This window comes from Ctenocephalides felis, unplaced genomic scaffold, assembly GCF_003426905.1.
Source record: "Ctenocephalides felis isolate EL2017-DRISC unplaced genomic scaffold, ASM342690v1 CF-g0.4_SCAFFOLD_03571, whole genome shotgun sequence".
In the NCBI taxonomy this organism is placed as follows: Eukaryota; Metazoa; Arthropoda; class Insecta; order Siphonaptera; family Pulicidae; genus Ctenocephalides; species Ctenocephalides felis.
Window position 1 is genome coordinate 42,758,421 of NW_020539725.1, and position 22,413 is coordinate 42,780,833.

At 28.8% G+C, this 22,413-nt stretch overlaps 4 protein-coding genes across 4 annotated transcripts in view; 3 read left to right on the top strand and 1 right to left on the bottom strand.

The window, feature by feature from the left end:
* Nucleotides 1-6,035: 6,035 nt before the first annotated feature.
* On the top strand, nucleotides 6,036-12,774 carry LOC113386994 (potassium channel subfamily K member 18-like; the record flags this gene model as incomplete). The annotated part of the gene is given in 6 exon segments (XM_026624751.1): nucleotides 6,036-6,260; nucleotides 8,332-8,561; nucleotides 9,856-9,973; nucleotides 11,687-11,966; nucleotides 12,064-12,335; nucleotides 12,428-12,774. Coding segments are annotated over 6 exon segments (1,298 nt in total), but the record flags the coding sequence as incomplete, so codon positions are not given.
* Nucleotides 12,775-13,412: 638 nt separating this feature from the next.
* LOC113386082 lies at nucleotides 13,413-15,584 on the bottom strand. Its single transcript, XM_026623890.1, has 9 exons — nucleotides 15,530-15,584; nucleotides 15,397-15,457; nucleotides 15,222-15,315; nucleotides 14,794-15,014; nucleotides 14,505-14,635; nucleotides 14,303-14,430; nucleotides 14,078-14,186; nucleotides 13,733-13,815; nucleotides 13,413-13,616 (listed from the first exon to the last, which is right to left on the bottom strand). The coding sequence occupies exons 1-9, from the start codon at nucleotides 15,582-15,584 to the stop codon at nucleotides 13,413-13,415; spliced, it is 1,086 nt and encodes a 361-aa protein (XP_026479675.1).
* A 597-nt stretch (nucleotides 15,585-16,181) lies between these two features.
* LOC113386995 (geminin-like) lies at nucleotides 16,182-17,928 on the top strand. The gene is made up of 5 exons (XM_026624752.1): nucleotides 16,182-16,386; nucleotides 16,503-16,630; nucleotides 16,874-17,009; nucleotides 17,168-17,314; nucleotides 17,663-17,928. The coding sequence occupies exons 1-5, from the start codon at nucleotides 16,342-16,344 to the stop codon at nucleotides 17,741-17,743; spliced, it is 537 nt and encodes a 178-aa protein (XP_026480537.1). The 5' UTR covers nucleotides 16,182-16,341; the 3' UTR covers nucleotides 17,744-17,928.
* Nucleotides 17,929-18,057: 129 nt separating this feature from the next.
* LOC113386083 (probable ATP-dependent DNA helicase HFM1) overlaps nucleotides 18,058-22,413 on the top strand; it is a 5,215-nt gene continuing 859 nt past the window's right edge. Inside the window, exons 1-7 of the mRNA XM_026623891.1 lie at nucleotides 18,058-18,235; nucleotides 18,607-18,732; nucleotides 18,957-19,189; nucleotides 19,284-19,541; nucleotides 21,757-21,851; nucleotides 21,967-22,109; nucleotides 22,227-22,409. Coding sequence (XP_026479676.1) covers nucleotides 18,058-18,235; nucleotides 18,607-18,732; nucleotides 18,957-19,189; nucleotides 19,284-19,541; nucleotides 21,757-21,851; nucleotides 21,967-22,109; nucleotides 22,227-22,409 — 1,216 coding nt within the window. The remainder of the gene's footprint in view (nucleotides 18,236-18,606; nucleotides 18,733-18,956; nucleotides 19,190-19,283; nucleotides 19,542-21,756; nucleotides 21,852-21,966; nucleotides 22,110-22,226; nucleotides 22,410-22,413) is intronic.

Here is a 22,413-nt window from a genome sequence, read left to right on the forward strand (position 1 = left end):
CATGCCGTTTGTTTAGAATTAGCCATCCAAAATGTTACGTACTAATTTTTTTATGATTTTTGCCAAGAACTTTCCAAAATATCATAACTTCAAACGTTTGAAAAAAAATTCAAATATGTTACGATTTTCAATAATCTACAGATTTACATTATCAAAGTTTTAATTAATTTCATTTATGATTCAGATGTTTGCAGTACTGAACATTTTAGATATTTGCAATCAGCAGATTGATATGAAAATTGCTTACTCAGTCAGAAACAAGAACAACAGTCGTATTTTTACTAGAATTAATCCTATTCAAGCGGAACGTCTTAGGAAACAAATCTATCTTATTCTTGATGATGCAATAAATTATATATTATTGCCGGCTTGAATATATTCTTTTATTTTTATTGGACAATTATACCGTCTAGGGAGGACGCGGAATAGATAAAGATCAAACGACACTGGATGAAAGTCTATTTGCTCAATCTGTCGTGACTTTCGTTCGCTGTATTTGATTTCCACCGAGACTACTAAACTGAATTAATGATATCGGGATCGCACAGTCTTCTATATCTATAATATAACAGAACAATAGTTTTTGAAACCAGATACACATATATGTGTACCTATGATAAATTCCCTCGACTCTGTGGGCTACGAATTTAACTGGATATATTGTTTGAGTTATTGTTTTCTGTTAAGCACGCAAAATATGATTTGAATCATAATTATTATGATACGCGAATAATTAATAATGGAAGTATGAAGTTTCCTTCATTCGTTCGTATTCTACATGTTTTCCAAAATTCAAGAGTTGCAGTTTATGTTTTGAATTATAGATGATTGAACCTGAACCGTTGCTTCGTTCAGCATAACATTAATATTATGTTGATAATATGAAGTTTCAGATATCTTTTCATACAGTGTCAGGATAAAGGTTTAGTTGTTTTTTTACCCTACCCACGTGTTAGCTTGTATAAACATTATATAAAAAAGTAATGAATAATACATCTAATAGAACAATTAAATAACGTATACTTAAAAATTATATAAAGGTCTCGTAAAGTAGTTCACGTTTCAGAGATTTCTGAGCATTTTGGCATACTTCAGATAAAGTAAAAGTGTGTGTATGTGTGAAGATAATAGATAATTTTTCGTCAACGATTTCGTGCGTACGGATTATCCGATTTGAATGGTTCCTAGTGATGAGGAGACGTCTGATTAGTTTTTGACAAAGACAGGTCCAGCGCCTTTGGAGATATGTAGCAAAAAGTGTTAAAATGTCAGTTTATATATATATATATATATATATATATATATATATATATGTGTGTGTATATATATATGTGTATATATATATATATATATATATATATATATATTATACATATGTGTAGCAATATATATATATATATATACGAGCAATATATATATATATATATATATATCGTATATATATATATATATATATATATATAGCAAAAAGAATTTTTGGGCTATAGTACCTATTGATTTAAAAAGGATATTTAATTGAAATTCATTACTCTTGATAAATAACCACGGAACTCTCAATTAATCAAACCCAACATTTTTCAGTAATTACTTTTAAAGGTACTTTTACTGTTTTAACTGTCAGATGCAGTTTATTTTAAACCTCCAAACTTTTGCATTGATTCTGGCAAAAGTTTAAAATCAAAATAAATAATAACTAGTGGGATATATGGCATCGTGCCTTAAGACAAATTGCTGGAACTTCCCGTAACGTAATGTTCGAGGAATATTGAATATTTTTAAATATATTATTATGAATAAATACTGTAACATTGTCTAATATTTATAAGAACTTTAAACATTTATAATAAGATTTATATAAACTAAATTGCAAAGTTGAAAGTATTTGTTTAAAGTATATTAGAACTTTAGTCAGAATTAAAAATAAAATCTTATTTATTTTTGATATACAAAAAATAAAAAAATAAAAAAAATGAAAAAAAAATATTCTGAAACAAATTTTTTTTTCCAAAATCAATTATTTTGTTAAAACAAGCAGAAAGTTCTTTGAATCATTTAATGCGGCCACTTAGTTCTCTCAAAAACTGCCATTTTTTAACATTTAGCTCTGTATCTTTGAAATGGCTGGGCCTACTTTTGCCAAAAACTAATAACCACTTCTCCCAATCATTACTAATTAAATATTTTTTAGATGATTCAAATCGGATACTCATTTATCTCAAAACTCGATTTCGATATTCTGCACTCTTTGACCTTTATCTCTGTAACCGCTGGACCTGCCTTTGCCAAAAACTAATCAGCAAATCTTCCTATCAATAGGAATCGAATGTTTTTTGAACCATTCAAATCGGTTGATCCGCGCGCCCGAAAACGTGACCGAAAAATGGTATCCATACATACATACACACATCTATTTTTTCTGAGGTATACCAAAATGTTCAGAAACCTTAAAAACGTCTAGAAATGTAAAAATGTTCAATTTCGATTTTTGGACGATTACAATAACTTACTCTACGGGAAGTTAAAAATCGAACCATATTTTCGGTGAAGTAAAATTTTATAGAATACGAAGCCATGAACTGTATTTAAATTGAATTTAAATTCAAATATAAGCAAAATAATACGCATTTTTATACTTATAGTTCGATTTTTCTTATTTAACTAGAGTATAGGTAATATTTATTATCCAGATTTATCAAGATTAACGTTGTAATTAGATTTGCTTATTTATATTATAGCCTTCATTGTAGCAAAGACCATAACTTGATTTTTTTAAAGAATTATGATTTATCAACTATCATATAATAATATCTTATTAACTATTCCACGTAATGCCTAAAATGTTCAAATGTAACTGCATGTGACTTGATATTCCGTATTAAATAAGTTTCTTTAGAAATTTAACAGTCCCCTGAGCAGCGTCCTCGTTGTTTTATAAGACTGAAGATATTCGGAGCGAGTCCAATTCAGATATTGAGACAAAGTTCAATGAGGCAATATAACATCGTTGACTACGTGATCGTCCAGCTTTCCGCCAACTGGATATAATATAATATGGGAATGTAGCCTTAATAAATCAGAATAAATGACAAAGTTGAGATAATATCTGAAAATGCTCTAAATATTTGCGAAGATGACGATTGATCGTTTACATTCAATACGAGTTTTAGGTATGTCGTTGAAAATTTCCAGAATAATTAATTTTGAGGCGATTTTCGTTGTGTTGTAAATAAATTTAGAATTAATTCAATAACAAGACACATTTGAATAAATTCGGATGATTTAGCTTCAAATAAGCGCACTTTATACATTTATGTTAGAAGATTAAAATATTATCAAGCAATAAATAGAGGGTAATGCATCGTTCCTCAAGGCAAATTGCTGGAACTTCTTGTACGAGAAATATTAAATGCTTTTAAATAAATGATTATAAACTAGTGGGGTGTATGGCATTGTGCCTTAAGGCAAATTGCTGGAACTTCCCGTACGAGAAATATCAAATGTGTTTTTTTTTTAATTTTATTTATTTATTTACATATATACATTATTTTCATATCTCAGTCAGGCAGAGGTGCCTGGTATGAGAGATTATGAAAAACAGTTTTCATATAATATATACATTTTATTTGACTAGTTCATTAATATAATATCTATATATATAATTAAAATATCTTTATAACTCTGAACTTTAACTCTTCAGTCTTCTTTGTCTTCAATTTCCTTATAGTATTTTTTTATTTTTCTTTTAAATTTATTGTCATCATTGGTCATCCTAATATCGTTTGGCAATTCATTATATATTTTGCTAGCACTCCATATGACATTTTCTCTCAAATTGTTCTTTCTATTGTGTTCAATGTGGAAATTGTTGTGTTGTCTAGTGTAGTGTTCATGTATATCTTGATTTATGTCTATTGTTGCACTTGTTTTAATGCGGTTAAATTTCATTTTGTGTATTAATTTGCATTTCTCTATTTTGATTATGTTATTTAGTGAATGATTATTTGTTTCTGTCTGTAAGTATTTGGTGGGTGATGTGGAAAATTATATGCTATTTTTATGGCTTTATTCATTATTTTCTGTATGCCATTTAGATTTAGTTGTTTGGCTCCATGTTGTTATTCCATATAAAATTATAGGTATTATTTGCGTTTAAGAATTAGTATTTATTTTTTTTTGCCGAACGAGTGGATCCTTTTCAATGCCCCTGTTAATGTTCCTATCTTTATTTTTATTTTGTTCATATGTTCTGTCCATGTCAGTTTTTCATTTATTATCAGTCCTAAGTATTTTATGCTTTCCACTTCTTCTATTTTTCTATTATGTACTTTAATATTTAGTTTAGTGTTCTCGGTATTTTTTCTATGTTTGAAATTAATGTATTTTGTTTTATTGATGTTAATTGTTAGTTTATTTTCAGTTAGCCACTCGGTGTATATTTTCATGTCCGTGTTTATAGTATCTTCGAGTTTTTTAATCCTTATCTGCATATACTATGGCAGTATCATCTGCATATAATATGTATCTTCCCTTTAATTTTGCGTCTTTAAGGTTATTGGTGTATAATAGATATAATAAAGGTCCTAATACAGAACCTTGTGGGTTTTTAAATAGATCATTATAAATTAGTGGGGTGTATGGCATCGTGCTTCAAGGCAAATTGCTGGTACTTCCCGTACGAGACATATTAAATGTTTTCAAATAGAATATTATGAATAATATAACTTTCATTATTCATATTTTATAAGAAGTAAATAAACAAAACTTAATCAATCGGATTTAAAATGAAGAACATTGTCTAATATTTCTAAAAAGGAGAACCCGCGCATTGCTCGTCTCGGATTTTGATGAAACTTGGCACAGGAGTAGATTTGATGCCCAAACTGACTGTGGTAAAATATTAGAGGCCTATGAAAAGCGGTTTAATTATAAAAATTAATTAAAGTTTGCATTGTAGCAGCGCGCGGCATGCTTTGCGGCAAGTTTCATAAGTAATATCAAAATAAAAATTTACCAGTATTACGGAGGACTTTATTATAGAATATTTAGCGAAAAATATAAAATTAATTTTGATATTATTTACACGTGAAATTATAAATATCAAATAAAAAAATATATATCAGAATCGGGAATTGAACCCCGGAGCAAAAATTAGAATTCCACGACGATAGCCACTTGGCCAATCTGCTGTTGATAAGGAAAAACATCGCAAGCTATACATGCCGCGCGCTGCTACAATGCAAACTTTAATTAATTTTTATAATTAAACCGCTTTTCATAGGCCTCTAATATTTTACCACAGTCAGTTTGGGCATCAAATCTACCATTGTGCCAAGTTTCATCAAAATCCGAGACGAGCAACGCGCGGGTTCTCCTTTTAAGTATTTAATAATAAAATTAAATTAAAGTAAATTATCTATTTGAAGTATATAAGTGATGTTTAGAACTTTAGCTATAATTAGAATTAAAATCTGAATTAATATTCAATAATTCAAAAAAGCAGAAAGTTTTTTCAATCATTCAAATTGGATGCTTGATTCTCTCAAACACTGCCATTTTTTGCACATTTAGCTCTATATCTCCGAAACGGCTGGACCTGCCTTTGTCAAAATCTAATCACCGTCCGGATAATCGCAAATCCGTATAACCGAAAGCCGCATAAACGAGGTTCTACTGTATTTGTATTACTGGCGAGAAGCTGATCGGTGGAATTAGACAATTAGAGCCTCCATACCTTCCTTGCTCTATTTCACTTCTTACTTCTCAAACTTCAGCGCTTTGTGGTTTTTCTTTCAAAGTCCTGTATTGAAAAAAATCTACAGTTTTCATTTATTCTTGAAAAATCTACATCTAAATTCTTCTGTCTCCTTATTTTTAATCCATAACGTCCTGCAAGCGGTACTCTATTCTCTATTCCCAGAGCGGTCCAGTTTACAGACATATACATGTTCAGTATTTCCGCGTGCGTGGTTATATTATTATATATAAATGTGTATATGTTTCAAATAAATATCAAATTGTTTATTTCACCATTTCAGAACGTTTGAACGTGCTATACGAGCGCAATTGGACTAGTTTGGTGCAATTTCAATTGATGCGCTTCGAACAGTCTGTGCTGAAGGCTGTGGGACGACGCACGGAATCCGGAAGTAATGGCGGAAGTAATAATATTAACGACGAGCAGCATTTGAAAACTGCTCCACAGGTGCAATGGTCGTTCAGCAGGGCCTTGTTGTACAGCATCACGGTGGTCACCACGATTGGTAAAATAGATTTTATAAATTATATATAAAAAGAATAATTTGTTGAAATAGCTAAATGTTAAATCCCTGTTTTCGGTTTAAACATAACTGTAATAACTATTTATGTAGACCTTGGTGTCTTAATCGAAATTCATTGATTTTCCGCTCCATAAGAATATAAGTTAATATTAAGTTATAAATAATTAATAAATTTAATTAAACTAATTTAAGTTTTTTTAATTTGAAAAAAATCCAGTTTTGAATTTTTACTTAATAAAAATGAATTTGAAATTGTTTATGCTGAGAGATATAGAAAAAATTCTCAAATATCTAGAAACACAATATAATTTAATTATTCACTATATATGAATACTAAAGATCTAGTCAAAATTAATATTAATTTCTGTGAGTATCCTTAGTTACTGCTAAGGAATAGGAAATTAATCTAAAATGTTTGCAATAATCGCAAAACTGACTTCGTTTAACTTTGCTTGTTAAAATAGAATTTATGCACACTTGTTATATTTACACTTGATTCTTATTGTTTCTAAGGAGTTTATAAACGATTGATTTTGAATTTTTAGTAAAGTATATTTATTGTACGTTTGAAGTTAATTGAGTTTAATGTGAACTTTGAAATGAAGATAATCAAAGTACAAGAACATATCAATTTTTAAATATATGCAAAATTTACAAAAAAAATTCTGTTACTAAATCACATTAAATTTTAACTTTCCGAAAATGTAAACTTTAGTATATCTTTACGTTTTAGAAGTTTCTGAGCATTTTGCATACCTCAGAAAAAATGGATGTATGTGTGTGTGTGTGTATGTAGGTTTGGATACAATTTTTGTCCACTATTTCGTGAACACGGATCAACCGATTTGAATAATTCAAAAAACATTCGATTCATATATACGGGGAAAAAAGTGCCAAATATTGTAATTTAATTAAACATTTTACTTATTTTGAGGAATCAAAAAACTGATTAAATTTTTGGAAAGGCAGGTGTATCAATTTTGGAGTTACAGAGAAAAAAGTCAAAAAAAAAATCTTTGGCGGTTAAAAATAATCATTAGATACATGCACATCAAATTATCAGATATTTTATAAAAATTTCAAAAATGAATACTAATTTTGTTTAAAATTTTTCAAAATTCAAACAAAATTTGCAGAAAAATGTTTTTTCAAAATTTTTAAAAACATGAAGTTTTATACATTAAATATAAATTTTGAATTTACAATTCAGTTTAAGAAATACATATATCCTCAGATGGATTCATTCGCGGCGTAAACATTCTCAAGTGTTATATGCGATACGATCAATATAAACGATAAAATGTATAGTAATTATAAATATCTATTTGAAAATATATTAAACAATTGTTAATAATCATTTATTAATATTTATAATTATATATATTATTGTTTCTCGAATATTTAATTTTGGGACGGAAAGTTCCAGCAATTTGCCTTAAGGCACGATGCATGCACCACTAGTTATATTTTGAAATAAATTCAATTATTTAGTATTAAAATTAAAAAATACATTAACCACAAAAAATAAATTTTACATTATAATCATGTTCATAGATAAATAAACATAACAGATAAAAATAACAGATTTATATAATTGCCAACTGTTATTTAATCTGCTACAAATATATATAGTTCCATTAAGAGACTCAATCCTCACATTTATAAGTTTTGCAATTAGCTTAATGCATACAGTTTACTTGTTCAGAACTATATGAATAATAGATATCTAAGACAAAAACTTTATTATACATATTAGACAATATATATTTATATTTTGATAATCTTTTTGGCCGTTGAGAAGTTATATATTTTGATAGTTTTCTTTGCAAACAGTTGTAAAATTTTTAAAATTCAGCCTACTGCTGAAAATAAGATATCAACTTCTGTCTGTCATAAGACTCATCTGAATTGGTAATTCACTTGCAATGATTGTTTTACCTGTATATAATTGAAAACATATCAGGTTTCAAGAATTAAAGAATTTGATTTATAATGCAGGAACTATTTAAAAATCTATTAATGAATTTTTTCTATATCATTAATAAATTTGCAGGATATGGAACAATGTCCCCAAGTACGACGAATGGCAGATTGTGCACTATATTATATGCATTGTTCGGGGTACCATTAGCTTTAATATGTTTATCATCAGTCGGAACCCTTCTGGCTAACGGTTTCACACGACTCTGGAGCAGATTGTGCTGCAAATACTGTTTGTCTGAAGTCGACTTCGACTTTCAATGCGAGGAAGATGTCATGCAAAGTTCGTGGAAAACGAATAAGGTAGGATAATTGAAAATTATGTAGTATCAATGCACATATATATATATATATATATATATATATATATGTGAATTTTTGCAGCCCAATCGTCAAATTATATTAAAAATCGAGAAATTGAAGGAGCACATATTGCCCTCCTACATTTTATGTTATTAATAGCGGTGTATTATGGACACTGATCAAGGTTACAAAGCAAGTGTAGTGTAACCTTGAGCAGTGTCCATAATGCACCGCTATTAATAACATAAAATATAGAAGGGCAATATGTGCTCCTTCAATTTCTCGTTTTTTAATATAATAGTATATTATTATTTTATACAAATTTAGTGTTCAATCAATTTTACATCATAATTAATTTTTTCGGTTGTTTTTCCTGGTTTGGTATGTATAATTTTCTACTTTTTATATATTTATATTTATTATCAACTTGTAATATGTAATATGTTTTTTAAATTACTGAATGATGACACACATCAAGTATCGAAACGTTTAATGGAATAAATAATTTTGTTATTTAATCTTGTATCATGTATCAACGTCGACAAAACTATCATCATATATATATATATATGTGTGTGTGTGTGTGTATGTATATTATAAATTTGATTTTTGTGAGGTAATAATGCATTTTTTTATCTGTATATATTTACTACAATTCTGGAATATAAAATGTCCTCCTCATCAGGATCTTTGAATAATTGAAAACATTTACCAAAAATCATTTATATATTCTATTAAATTATTATGATTGATAACACCTGTACCTATAAATGTTTACTATTGCTGTCTTTCTATGTCCTCGCTGCAGAAAACATCTTTAGCTTGAGGTATTTCAATTACATTACATTTTTAATTAATATTCAATTTGATTTTCGGTCAGTGTTTATTAAAAAGAATGATTCCAAGTTCGCGAAAAGGGGAACATTCCATATCCCTGGAATGTAAAAAATATTTATGAATCAAAAATTAATTAATTTTATTATCTATATAAATGAGAATCATAATATCAAATATTCTATAAAAAATTGGAGTTCAATTTGTTATAGATAAGATATTATTTTACAAAATTATAAGTGAACTTTCATATATCATTATGATTGTTTCTCTAAATATTGACAGACTTTATATTTTTATTATTAGATAAAGTCCTTTTCTTATGAGGTAAAGGTTTACATTGGCAATATTAAGTATTAATTGATGAAAAATGAATGAAATGACTTTAATAAAAAGATTATTATTTTTGTGAAAATGTTCTACCGTTTGATATTTAATATTATTTATTTCTTTCTTTTAGTCCATGGAGGGTGTTACTTTTGATCAATATAATATAATATCTGAAAGACAAAGGATAATGCCTCAACGCTATCGGCAAGAAACACAATACATGCAATGCCCCCAAATGCAGAATGATGGTAAAATAAAGTATTTTTATATGTATTTAGTAACACGTGTGAAATTACACACACACACACTTATATATTTCCACTCTGAGTTTCTGTGAGATTTGGTATTATACTCAAAACGTTTGTTCCTTTATTTTTTTATAATAAATGTTTGGGTACATGTTAGAGATTCAATATTGAATATTCGAGCGAAAAATCCGTTGGTTAAATATAAATTGTATCCTTAGTTACTTTTATCAGTATAACTATTTTGCTACGATTACCATTCAAAAACCAAACTAACAAATCATATACAATAGAACCTCGATTAACCGGACTATTTGCTATCGATAGGCATCCGGATAATCGAATGTATAAAGAATAATGTTGTTTATCTATTAAAAATAACAAATACATACATAAATATCAAAAATAATGTTTATTAATAAATTAAAACTTTCTTATATTTTTTTTTAGATTACATTACATATACATATACTAAACTGCAGCATTAATCACGCAAAAATGCGAATTGTTGCTAAGTACATACATTAAAATTAGTCGCGGCTGGTAGTCTGGAAAATCGCTAATCCGTATAAGTGAGATCCGGATAAACGAGGTTCTACTGTAGCATTTTAACAGTTTTTAGTACCACTTTATATGAAAAATGCTGCGTAATATAACATTGCCATAACATTGGTCTATTATACGGCAGTATCGGCCCATAAATATATGAATCCCGCATATATTATGTTTTACAATGATATGGTTTCTTACACACATCACATCAATATTATGCTTTACCTATATAGTATACGATCACTCTCAATGTACAAGCCCTGCGAAGCCCTATATTTATTTCTCATATCCATTATTCCGCGCACAATATGTACATTTTAGCTATTCAAACTTTGCATATTTATGAGTTTGTTTTTCTTTAGTTTGTTAATTTTTAAGTGATTCTTTAGAAATTCAATTATGCTCATTGAATATTTGGTCCTAATGCGAGGTGATCCAGATATTTACCTCAACACTCAAACAAACACACCAATTTCTTACTATTCCATTTTCCTTCTATAAATAAATAGCCGATTTTCGGGCACAGAGAAAATCCCGTGTACACCACAATTTGCTTCCTCAAACGCACAATCCATCTAGTCAATGTTTGCTTTCACGATGTCTTCTCTCACGACAAAGGAACAAATCACTCAATACCAGGCACACCACAAATCACTAGGGCGCACCGTATAAGTTTATCTTCTCAAATTGAATTATTTATTATTAAAATAATAATAGCCGTAATAGTATATGAGTAAAGTATATATGGAAATCGATAGACTATCAGTGCACATATTGGTGCTATTTCAATTGCTATTAAGTACTTCTACAATATGCAATCCAATATCTGGTCCAGCTGTTGACTTCCTTTTCAATTTGCATTATTATACGATAAAGTTTAATTGGTTCACGTAGTTTAGTTATTGATCATGGTATAAAATAATTATTATATAAAAAAACGAATTAAAATTTGTTATATTAATGGTTCTCTAATATATACAATTCTATAAGAATATATAAGTTGTTACACAGCTACGATTAATCTCGTAAATTTCAATTGGTTATTCTATTTGAATTTGATTAGATATTAATGATGTCATTTATATTCTAAAAGAACATATAAAAGGATAACTGTTACACAATTACAACGAACCTGGTAAATTCTAATTATTTTTTTTACTTTAGAATATAAAATGGGAATGTGCTCCGAAGATAGAATTCATTCTTTACAAGTTTGTCAAACCTCCTATCAATCAAAGTGCAAAAAAGCTAATCCTTCAGAACAACTACAAAGATCTAATATAAAATTAGCAACCGTGCGAAGAGGACCAAGACCACCCGAAATTACTCAACTTATTGCAGAACATAGAATTCAACATGGAATTTCAAATGCAAACAATATAAAGTGTAATGTGTCTAAAGAACTTATGCAAAGTGATGAAGATGATGACGATAATAATATTTCGTAAGTATAATATAACTATATAGAAATAAAATATTATTTTTAATCATTTATCTTACGCATTATTATGAATCCCATGAGTCATTATTATTTTTTTTAGATCCTGTTCGCACGACACACCATCGCGCGTTCCGTTGATATGCCGTTCAACCATTGTCACCAGCCATGATGCAAATAGAACCATTTCAAATAATATTGTTAGCCAAAGCAGCAGGGTTACAAGTTCTTCTCTGAACAGCCTGGTGCCGTTGGCGGTTATTGCTTTAGTTCTTGCCTTTTACATAGCTCTTGGAGCGTGCATTTTTTCTCTTTGGGAAGACTGGTCTCTGCTGGATGGTGCATACTTCTGCTTCGTGACACTAACTACAATTGGTATGATATAACAAAAACTATATAATAACTTTATATCTACATCTCACAGTTCAATAAACATAAAGATCCTCTTACTTGAATTAATATTTCAGGTTTCGGCGATATTTTGCCGTTGCGTTCGTTGAATGGCAACCAGCTCCAGCTCGTAGCTTGTTGCGGATATTTACTGGTAGGCCTGGTGTTGATTGCTATGGCATTTTCCTTGGTTCAATCGCAAATAATGCTGCGATGTGCAATTTCTAATGAACGCTGTTTCAAACACTGATGTAAGTGATACACTGTAACCGAAACTGGAAACGCAACATATTGTTTATTGTTGATTGTGATTGTGACTATCACATATTTTCATAAACTATATACCAGTAAATTATACAATTGATTGATTAATGTTTAGTTTTTAAGTACGTAGTGTCAAAATTAATGCATTTTATCATATAAATACAGCAGAATATATAATTATTCTTAGGACGTTAAACCAATGTGTAAAAATTTAATTTGTTAAATTCGCAAGTTACAAATTAAGTAATTCTCAAATGTTAGAAATATGTTTAAGTATCGGAATAGTTAAATAAGATTTGTTAGATTTATAACCTTTTTATGCATATTATAACCATCAACCTTTAATAATTTATTAATTTTCATCATTTTGCAAAGTACTATACGCAGTTTATAATAAATAAAATTGTGTGTATATATTTAATGAATAAATTTTTGTACATAGATACATATATTAAAAACATTTTTTGTGTTTAATTCTATTTATTAGTTTCATTGTTAGAGTATCAGTTATAAAAATCAGAACTGTAAAGTTTCTCGAGTCAGTATTTTAGGTATTTTTATTATCAGAATCCTTTAATACGAACGCATTTTTCAATTAATTGAACAAACTATGTTTATATTATATTAAAGAGTTTATTAAGAGGATTACTATATATTAAAAATAAAATCATTAATGCAGTTCATATAAATGTAGCTATAAATAATTAGCATGGATAAGTAACTGCTGCACGAAAAAACCTTATTAGTCGTTATTAAATTATAAGAAGATTGACTTAATGAATAATATGATTACAGAAGTTATTCATTGTTTTTATACATCTTCTTGATATTAAATAGACTGACTCCATATAAACGTGAAACAGCTTGTAACTCATCAAGTTTAGTTTTCCTTATTTTGTAAGCTTGTAAAAAATTGTGCGATGACATTTTACCCATGACCCTTAGAGAATCACCAGGCAAAATATCCTCATCTAAAACTGTATCAACTTCATAGAAAGAGACCTGAAATCAAATTAAACGTTCTTATAGATTTAAACCTTATAAATATAAATTAATCATTTATTATTATCAGGCTTAAATATAAACTCATATATGTATAACTGTATATATATACTAACCTGCATAACAGGTCCTGTATAATCCCGCAATAGAATTATTTTTTGACACCATTGTCTACCAGCACGAATATTAACACATGAACCTAAAACATGTTTATCTATCTTACTATATTTTTGATATTGTTTTTCGATATTGTGAAAAAATTATGTTATTAACTATGGAATATTATATTATATTATGAAATATCAGTCTAATATAACTGACAAAGTCCCTTTGTAATTGTGTAATATGTTCTGTTGAATTATAGCGAAAAGTACTGAGGATAGGAAGAAATTGCAGAACTTTTTAGGTGCATATTTCTGATTTATTTCATTGATCGTAAGATTTAAAAAAAAATGGCATACCATAAATTTCAAATAGAGCATCAAGATTTGGATGATTCTTGTGTAAATTAATAGCATTCACTAGGGCAGCAGTTGGTACTATCGTTGATTTTCTAGCTTTATTGATGATCTTCAAATAGCAAATATTTATATTTTTATATATATATATATATATATATATATATATTATATATATATATATATATATATATATAAAGACAAAGATATGAGTTATATTTATCTTACTTTATTTTGATCAAGTTCATATACGTTCATTGTTTCTTCATTATCTTGTTTGTATGAAATTGGTATTCTAGAACCTGGTTCAGTTTTGATTAAAGAATTACTCATCATAGGGCTAGAAAATTTGCATGCTAAAATAAACGTTTTGATTGTATCAGCATTATGGCAATACTAATCAATAATGATATGTTCAAATATTTAATACCTGTATCTATAGAATACTCGGCTTGCAAATTAACTTGTGGTTTTGGTAATCCATAGCCAATATTAGGAGATCGATTAACTGGAATTTGAATCGGGACTTGCATTGCTGTTTGTTGTAGCATAGTTTTTTGGCTGGTAAGTAGCAAGAATTCTATTAGCTACATTTAAGTATGTCAATGTTTTGAGAAATTAGTAGGTAATATTTACAGTCGTAAAAAAAAGATACGTAAGTAGAAATAAATCAGAAATTCACTCCTTTACATTTACATAAGTTTTATAGAAGTATTTACCTAGATACTTGTATGTAATAATTGTCTCCTTGACATAACTGTTTTTCGGAAGCTTGTAAGTTATATTGAGATTCATGTGCAGAAGTTGGAGTATTATATTGGGAGCCAGACGGTACGGCAATGAAATTTTTATTCCTAGCTTGCTGAGGTTGAATGTGGTTGATGTTTTCAGGAAGAGATTGATGAGGAAAGAACCTTTCTTGACTAATTCCAGGAAACTGCTGTGTATGTATTATAGTGATAATTAATGTATTAAGATAATGAAATAATATACAATGCAGTACGTGGAGAAATGATCGAAAGATTAAAAGCCATAAATAAATTAATAAAATATACAATGCATATCAGAAATGATAGAATGAAAATAATTATTTTAACTTTTTTGCATTCATATCAGCAATACTTGCTTATCAAAAACTCATATTTACCTGCCTTATAAAACCAACATTGGAATTAGACTGATGAGACTGATAAGGTACATTAGATCTAAGAATTTGATTGCCAGAATTTGATGTGACATTGCTAGAGTAACATAATTTTATTTATAAAATAATAATGCACAGGGGTACAGTTATTAATTTTTGTAATTGAAAAATAATGTACCTGCTATTCGATAAATATGAATTGGGGTATGTCAAACTTTGCGGTGTTCGTTGGTAGGTACCTGTAAGAAAAAAATAACCCCAAACCAACTTAAAGATTTATTTGGTTTTAAAATTTTAGTTTCCATTTATACCTGAAATATGTTTATGATTCCTATTAATTAAATATTGATCTATTTTGTTATTCATTTTTATAACAGTTGTTTACATTAACAATAAGATTATTTCACAAACTACAGTTCAAAATTGTAAAAGTATTGAAACGGATTTGGTTCTGCTTTGATCTTTTTCACAATGGCATGAAGTTGTTGTTGTTCCGAGTTATATGAAAAATAAGTAAAAATATTATTAAAAAAATATAACTTTACAGCCAAGTAGATAAATCAATTATAAAAATAAAAAAAACTATAATTGTTTAAAGTTAGTGCGCATAAAGTAAACAAATAAACATCTTTTCAAAAATATGTAGCATAATTTTAAAAGTTCAGTTGGTAGCATTTCTGTTTATTTATGGTTAGTAGTAAACATTTCGTCAACAATGGATTGATAGATTTATGTTCACTTATCTATGTTGATAGATATCTTTGAATATTTCATAAAAATAAAACGACAAAAACTTTATTGAAAAATCCGTGGATAGATCTTTGAATATTTCATCAACGGCAAAAACTTTGCATATTTCTGAGGTTGGTATCGCGGCGTGTTCACTCTATTTATGTGGTGGCACCCATGAATCCATAGTTAGCTGTCATCTCTCTTTCTTGTATCTATGGCTGTCATATCGATGTTATTGTCTTCGCGTATTTGTTTTCGGGTACTTGGAAAGCGGGATTTAGCTTTTGGTTAGTTTTAGTCCTGACAATAAATGTTTTCGTTGACTAGTGTTCTTAAGTGATACTTGTAACTTGTAATTTACATTTTTTAATTGATTCTTAGTTTTTGAATCATGGCAAATAACGCTACGATAAAATTCGCATCGATGGAGCAACAGGTGTGTTTTAAAATGATTAGTTAAAATTTAATGTTTATTATACATTTCAGGATTTTAGTTTATTACTTATTGTAAATAATACCTTTTAAATTTAAATTATTCTTTTGCATTTATAGGAAAATCTGTTGAATACACGTAAAACTTTCAAAGTTCTTCAGCAAGCAGCAACTGACAAAGAAAATTTGGCTGGAAGGCCTACAAGCAAAATTTGTGCTACTAAAGAATCATCAAACAAAGTGCATATGTAAGTATAATATTTATGTAACTAATAACTTCTCTTTGTTGAATCAAATATATAAATGATGTGAGGCTTAACAATTTGGCTTTAGATTAAGTTGCATGTGAAAACTTTTAAATCTATAACATTTTTATTAAACGAGCAACCGTATTTATGTTCAATACATTATAATTTCAATAATAAATTATTAATGTTAAAATATAGTGATTTTATTATATTGTGTACATAAATTATATTTGTTGTTTTTAGTGACTTTATTGATAAAAATGATTTGAAACGAAAGAAGATTGCAACCACAAGTAAAGGAGTTCAGGCAGATGCTGCCTCTTCTATCACAGCCGATGATTTGACATCTGATGCGCCTTCTAGTGAACATTATTGGCAGGTACGATTACACTTATACATATTATTTATTGAAATATAATATTTTAAATCATACAATTTTGAGAATAAAATGTATTTCATCATTGCAATAAATATATATATTCATATATGTAATATGTGTATGTGTACTGTTATTCGATTAATTTTTTGCATGTTTAGGTAATAGCTGAAAGAAGGCGGGAGGCTCTGGACAAAACTTTGGAAGAAAATGAATTATTACATGGACAAATTGCTGATTTAGTTGAAGAAAACAAAAGTATAAAAGACATGCTAGATGAATCCAGGTCGCTAATTGAAGTGCTAACTGTAAGTTTAAGAAATAGCTATTTTATTTATTAGTTTATTACCAATGTATAATCTTAGTTTTACTTAACAAAAAGAATGTGCTGAGAATTTTTTTATATGAGATAGATATGACAGTAAGTTTAATTGTCTTCATAACATCTGTAATAACTATTTCAAATTTAAAAAGTTTTAACTTTACATATAAAATTATTCAAAACTAACATAATCATTTCTTTAGAAATGAAAATAATTACTTTTACTATAGTATGTGATGTTCTGTAAATGTCTTAAAAAGTTTTACTATCTTTGAATATTTTTGTGATGAATGATTTTTATGAGAATTTAAATTCTAAAGCACTCTTATTTCAGGAAATGTTAAATGAAAGTTCAAATCCTGTTAATGCAAGTGTTGCTGAGGAAGCAATTGAAGATGCTGTCCAAGAGTCATAAATTTATTTTAAATTAGTATTTATTTGATTTTATATAAAAGTAATATAATTTTCATAAAACTTTGAGAAATATATTTTACGGTCTCCTTTAGTGAAATGTGGAAATGAGGCTCTTAAACTATATGTACTAATGTTGGAATTATTTGTTCAATGAATGGCAATATTTTTGCATTAGAACTGAAGTTAGCCCAGTGTACTTTTAATTTAACCATTTCAAAATGGCGTTTTTATTTCTGATTGGTGTTTAGAAATTTGTAACATGAAATTGTGTTGAATAAATGATTTATAAAAATAGATCTTCGTATTTTTGTCAAAATGGATTTGGTAGATGATTTAGTTGGACTGGAGGAGCAGAGTGATTATAATGATTCTTTATCTATGTCTTTTGGCAGTATCCAATCTGACAGTGTTGGCTTTGCATTAAATTCTAAATGTGAAAGGCCACCAAAATATTTTAAATGTGTTGGAGAAAACAGATCAATTGAGGAAATCCGTATCCTTACAGAAATAATATCAAAATATTACCATAAGCTTTTTGTGTCGTTTTTCTTGTCTTTTCCTTAATGAAGATTTGTTAGCTACAAAATATCGTCATATATTTTCAGAATTTTCATGCTTCAATATTGTTCAATCGAAGATAATGGATGATGCATTGTATGGCAGTATGTATATGTTATAATAATTATAATTAATTCAACAATATAATACTTTTGTACATCAAAATAAATCACAATTCGAATATTTTGTTGCTTCTATTGTCTTTGAAGTTGCAGAAATAACCTATAAAATTTAGTGAAACCATATTTTTCCTTAATTTTGGCACAAAATGTCATTAAAACTGATTTAAAAAATCTTTCTTTTCAGATGAAAATTTGGTAGTTTCTTCTCCTACTGGATCTGGCAAAACCGTTATTTTTGAATTAGCAATAGTTCAATATTTGCTGCATTTAGAAGACATAGCGTACAATGGAGATTTTAAAATGTTATACTGTAAGTTTTATTTTTACAAATTTTTATTTAAAAGTCGCATATTTTGTTTGAAATATTGATTAGTCAGCCTCAGTTCAAATCTGATTATAGCTTTATGAATGTTAATATTTACAATTTGAATCAATTTTTATACTAGGTTTTATATTTCACATTTTTCTATTAATCTATTATTTTCAGTACATATTGTTTTATATATATTTAATTGTTGAAATGTACAATTTTAGTGGCTCCCATGAAAGCCTTATGCACTGAACGTCTTCGGGACTGGTATTTCAAATTTTCTCGTTTAGGATTATCTCTTATTGAGGTTACAGGAGACAATGAAAATTTTGAATTTAGCCATTTGGCAGGTTTTCATATAATAATCTCAACTCCAGAAAAATGGGATTCAATAACAAGACGATGGAAAAATAACACTGATATTGTGAAAGTTATCAAATTGGTCCTTATTGATGAGGTAAGATATTCATAAATTTATAGGGCCATTATGCATATTATTATGTTTGCTCCAATACAGATACTTGAATAATAAACATTAAATATTTTGTCAGGTTCAGTTGCTAAATGAAGAAAAACGTGGGGCTACATTGGAGGCAGTTGTGAGTAGAATGAAAACTATTCGAGAGCTCATGCAGCAGCAAAATACTCTAGAACGAATTAAAGCTTCAAATGATAAGCATAGAGTTCCTTTAAATGACAATGAAGTTCAACAAGATATGCGTTTTGTTGCTATTTCTGCAACTATGCCTAATGTCGAAGATATAGCTATGTGGCTTGGTGATAAAGGAAAGCCTGCAAAATTTTTACAAGTAATTATAATATATAATATTAATCTTGTTTTCTTTTTTTTAATTATTTTGAATTCTAACAATCGGCAAATTCTTTCATATTGTTTAAAGATTAGACGAGACTATGAGGCCTGTAAAATTAAATCGTATCGTAATTGGGTATCACTGTTCTAATGAGAAAAGTTCGTTCAAATTTGAAATAACATTAAGCTATAGATTGATGCCAATTATTGGAAAGTATTCTGCTGGGAAACCAACTTTGGTGAGTAGAAATAAATTTAAATTTATCTTACATTAGTCATATTATATTACATATATTTTCAAACTGAATTATTAAATGATTATTTGCCTATATTTTTTGAAATTTATATTTTATTCTTAAAATCATACTTAATTATTTCATTACAAAGAATTAGAAAAGTAATATCAACAATAAGATTCTAATAGATATTTGCCACAAGGACCTATAACACTTTCGCCAGCTCTATAAATAATTTGTCCACGTAGCACAGTTGTGGTCACTTTACCTTTTAATGTCATACCCAAATACGGAGTGTGTTTGTCTTTATGAATAATTATATCCTTCTTCACTTCGAATTTGCGGTCGGGATCCCACACTATCAGATCCGCATCTTTTCCAACTGCTATTGAACCTTTACAATTTAAATTTGCCAACTTCGCTGGGTTTTCGCTTAATAATTTTGAAATTGTAGCCATTGGAATATTTTTTTCCAACGCTTTTGTCCAAAGCGCTGATAGAAGAAATTGTAAGCCTACTATACCACCTTTTGCATTTAGAAAGTCGGGTTTGCAATCAGGACATTTGCCTCTGAGAATCCCTACGCTCGGCTCATGATCGGAAGCGATTGTGTGAATATCTCCTTGTTTCACTGCTTCCCAAAGGGCATCTTGATTATTTTGATTTCGAATCGGCGGCGCACATTTATATTCCGTTTGTCCGTCTTTAATATTTTCAGACGAAAACGTCAGATAATGAGGACATGTTTCAACGGTTATTGGAAGCCCTTTACATTTATTCGCTTTTAATTTTCGAAAACAATTTGCTGAAGAGACGTGCGCTATGAGAGATCTTACATTGAATTTTTCTGCTAATCGATAATTAATTTAACAGCATTAATTTCCATGTTCTGCGGGCGTGCTTTTAGATATGTTGTATATTTTTCTGGATTTATTCCAGATTTTCTGCATTTAGTTCCATCATCTGGAAGTTCAGCGTGATAAAGTATGACGGATTTAGTTTTTTTAAGAATATCCAATGCTGTTTCTAAATCATCTTTAGTGACGTTTGGAAAAGCACGGTCGCCACTTTGTATAAGAAAACATTTGAAACCTCGAACACCTGCTTTAAGTAAATCCAGCAAATGTTCTGAGTTATCTGGGACTATTCCACCCCAAAATGCGACGTCTACGTAAGTTTTACCAATGCCAGCCTTTAGTTTCGCCTTAAAGTTTTCGACTGTTGTCGTCGGCGGTATGGAACCCATTGGCATGTCGACAATAGTGGTTACACCACCCCAAGCAGCAGCTTTCGTTGCCCTTTCAAAACCTTCCCATTCTGTTCCTGGTTCACCCATATGAACATGGGTATCTACAATTCCTGGCCAGATTGTCCTTGATCCAAAATTTTCGTAATTTAACTTTTTCATTTTTGCATAATTTTCTGCATCTTTTCCCGGTATGATTTCGAAAATTTTTCCCATGGAGTTTACAACAATTCCTGCATCATTAATAGATCCATCGGCCAATAAAACTTGGCGGCTATGAAAAACAGAGCCGCATGCTGTTGTTGAGTTATTCGATCCATAATTTCTGCCGATAATACAATCAGATTTCCAACTTTCAGGACGAAGGGTCCAAACTGCTTGTGTGTGCATTTCAAATAAGTTGTTTTTGATACATAACAATAACACCAATAATTTAGCGTTCTGAACATTGAGTTAATTAAACTAAAAATTTAAAACTTAAATTTTGATATGACTTTGTCAAAATATTGAAACTGACAATCATGATTATATAATATTAGATAATTAAATAGTATAAATTATTATTGGGAACAACTATCATTATTAAATGCTAATGTACTATTTAGGTAGTATAAAAAATATACTTACATATATTAGAAAATCTGATTTGATTGCTTTAAGAAGCTAATTTTTTAATTTTAATTGGTAAACCATACAATAATTTAATTTTGTCAGATTTTTGTAAGCACTAGAAATGGGCTAAACTGACTGCGTCAGCCTTACAAAAATTGATGACCGTGAAATTTACAAATGAGCAATTACAAATTATAATGCAAACAGGTTCCAAGTAAGTACAACTTTATAAACACTTCATAAATATATATTAGGGTGGTTTTAATATGGACATTTTCGAATATCTTTGCTCCATTATTTTACTACTAATTTAATCATTTTTGCATTAGAATTCTCGACAATAACCTGCGTCAAATACTACCATCTGGTGTTGCATATCACCACGCTGGAATGGCAATTCAAGACAGAAAGGCCATTGAAGAACTGTTTAGAAATGGAGATCTCCCAATATTAGTTGCTACAAATTCATTAGGTAATCTCAGTTATCTTTATGATAGTTATTTTAAATACTGTTTTTTAAAGATCATAATATAAATATTAATTATGTTTTAGTCTCATGGTTTCATCATTTTTTTTTTTAAATTTTCAGCAATGGGAGTGAATTTGCCAGCTCATTTGGTTATTGTTAAAGGTACGACGCAGTATAGTGGTGCTGGAGTGCGTAGACCATATTCCTCGAGCACTGTTTTGCAAATGATTGGCAGGGCTGGTAGACCACAGTTCGACACTACTGCTACAGCCGTCATCATGACAAGCCAACAACAAGTAGTAAGTGA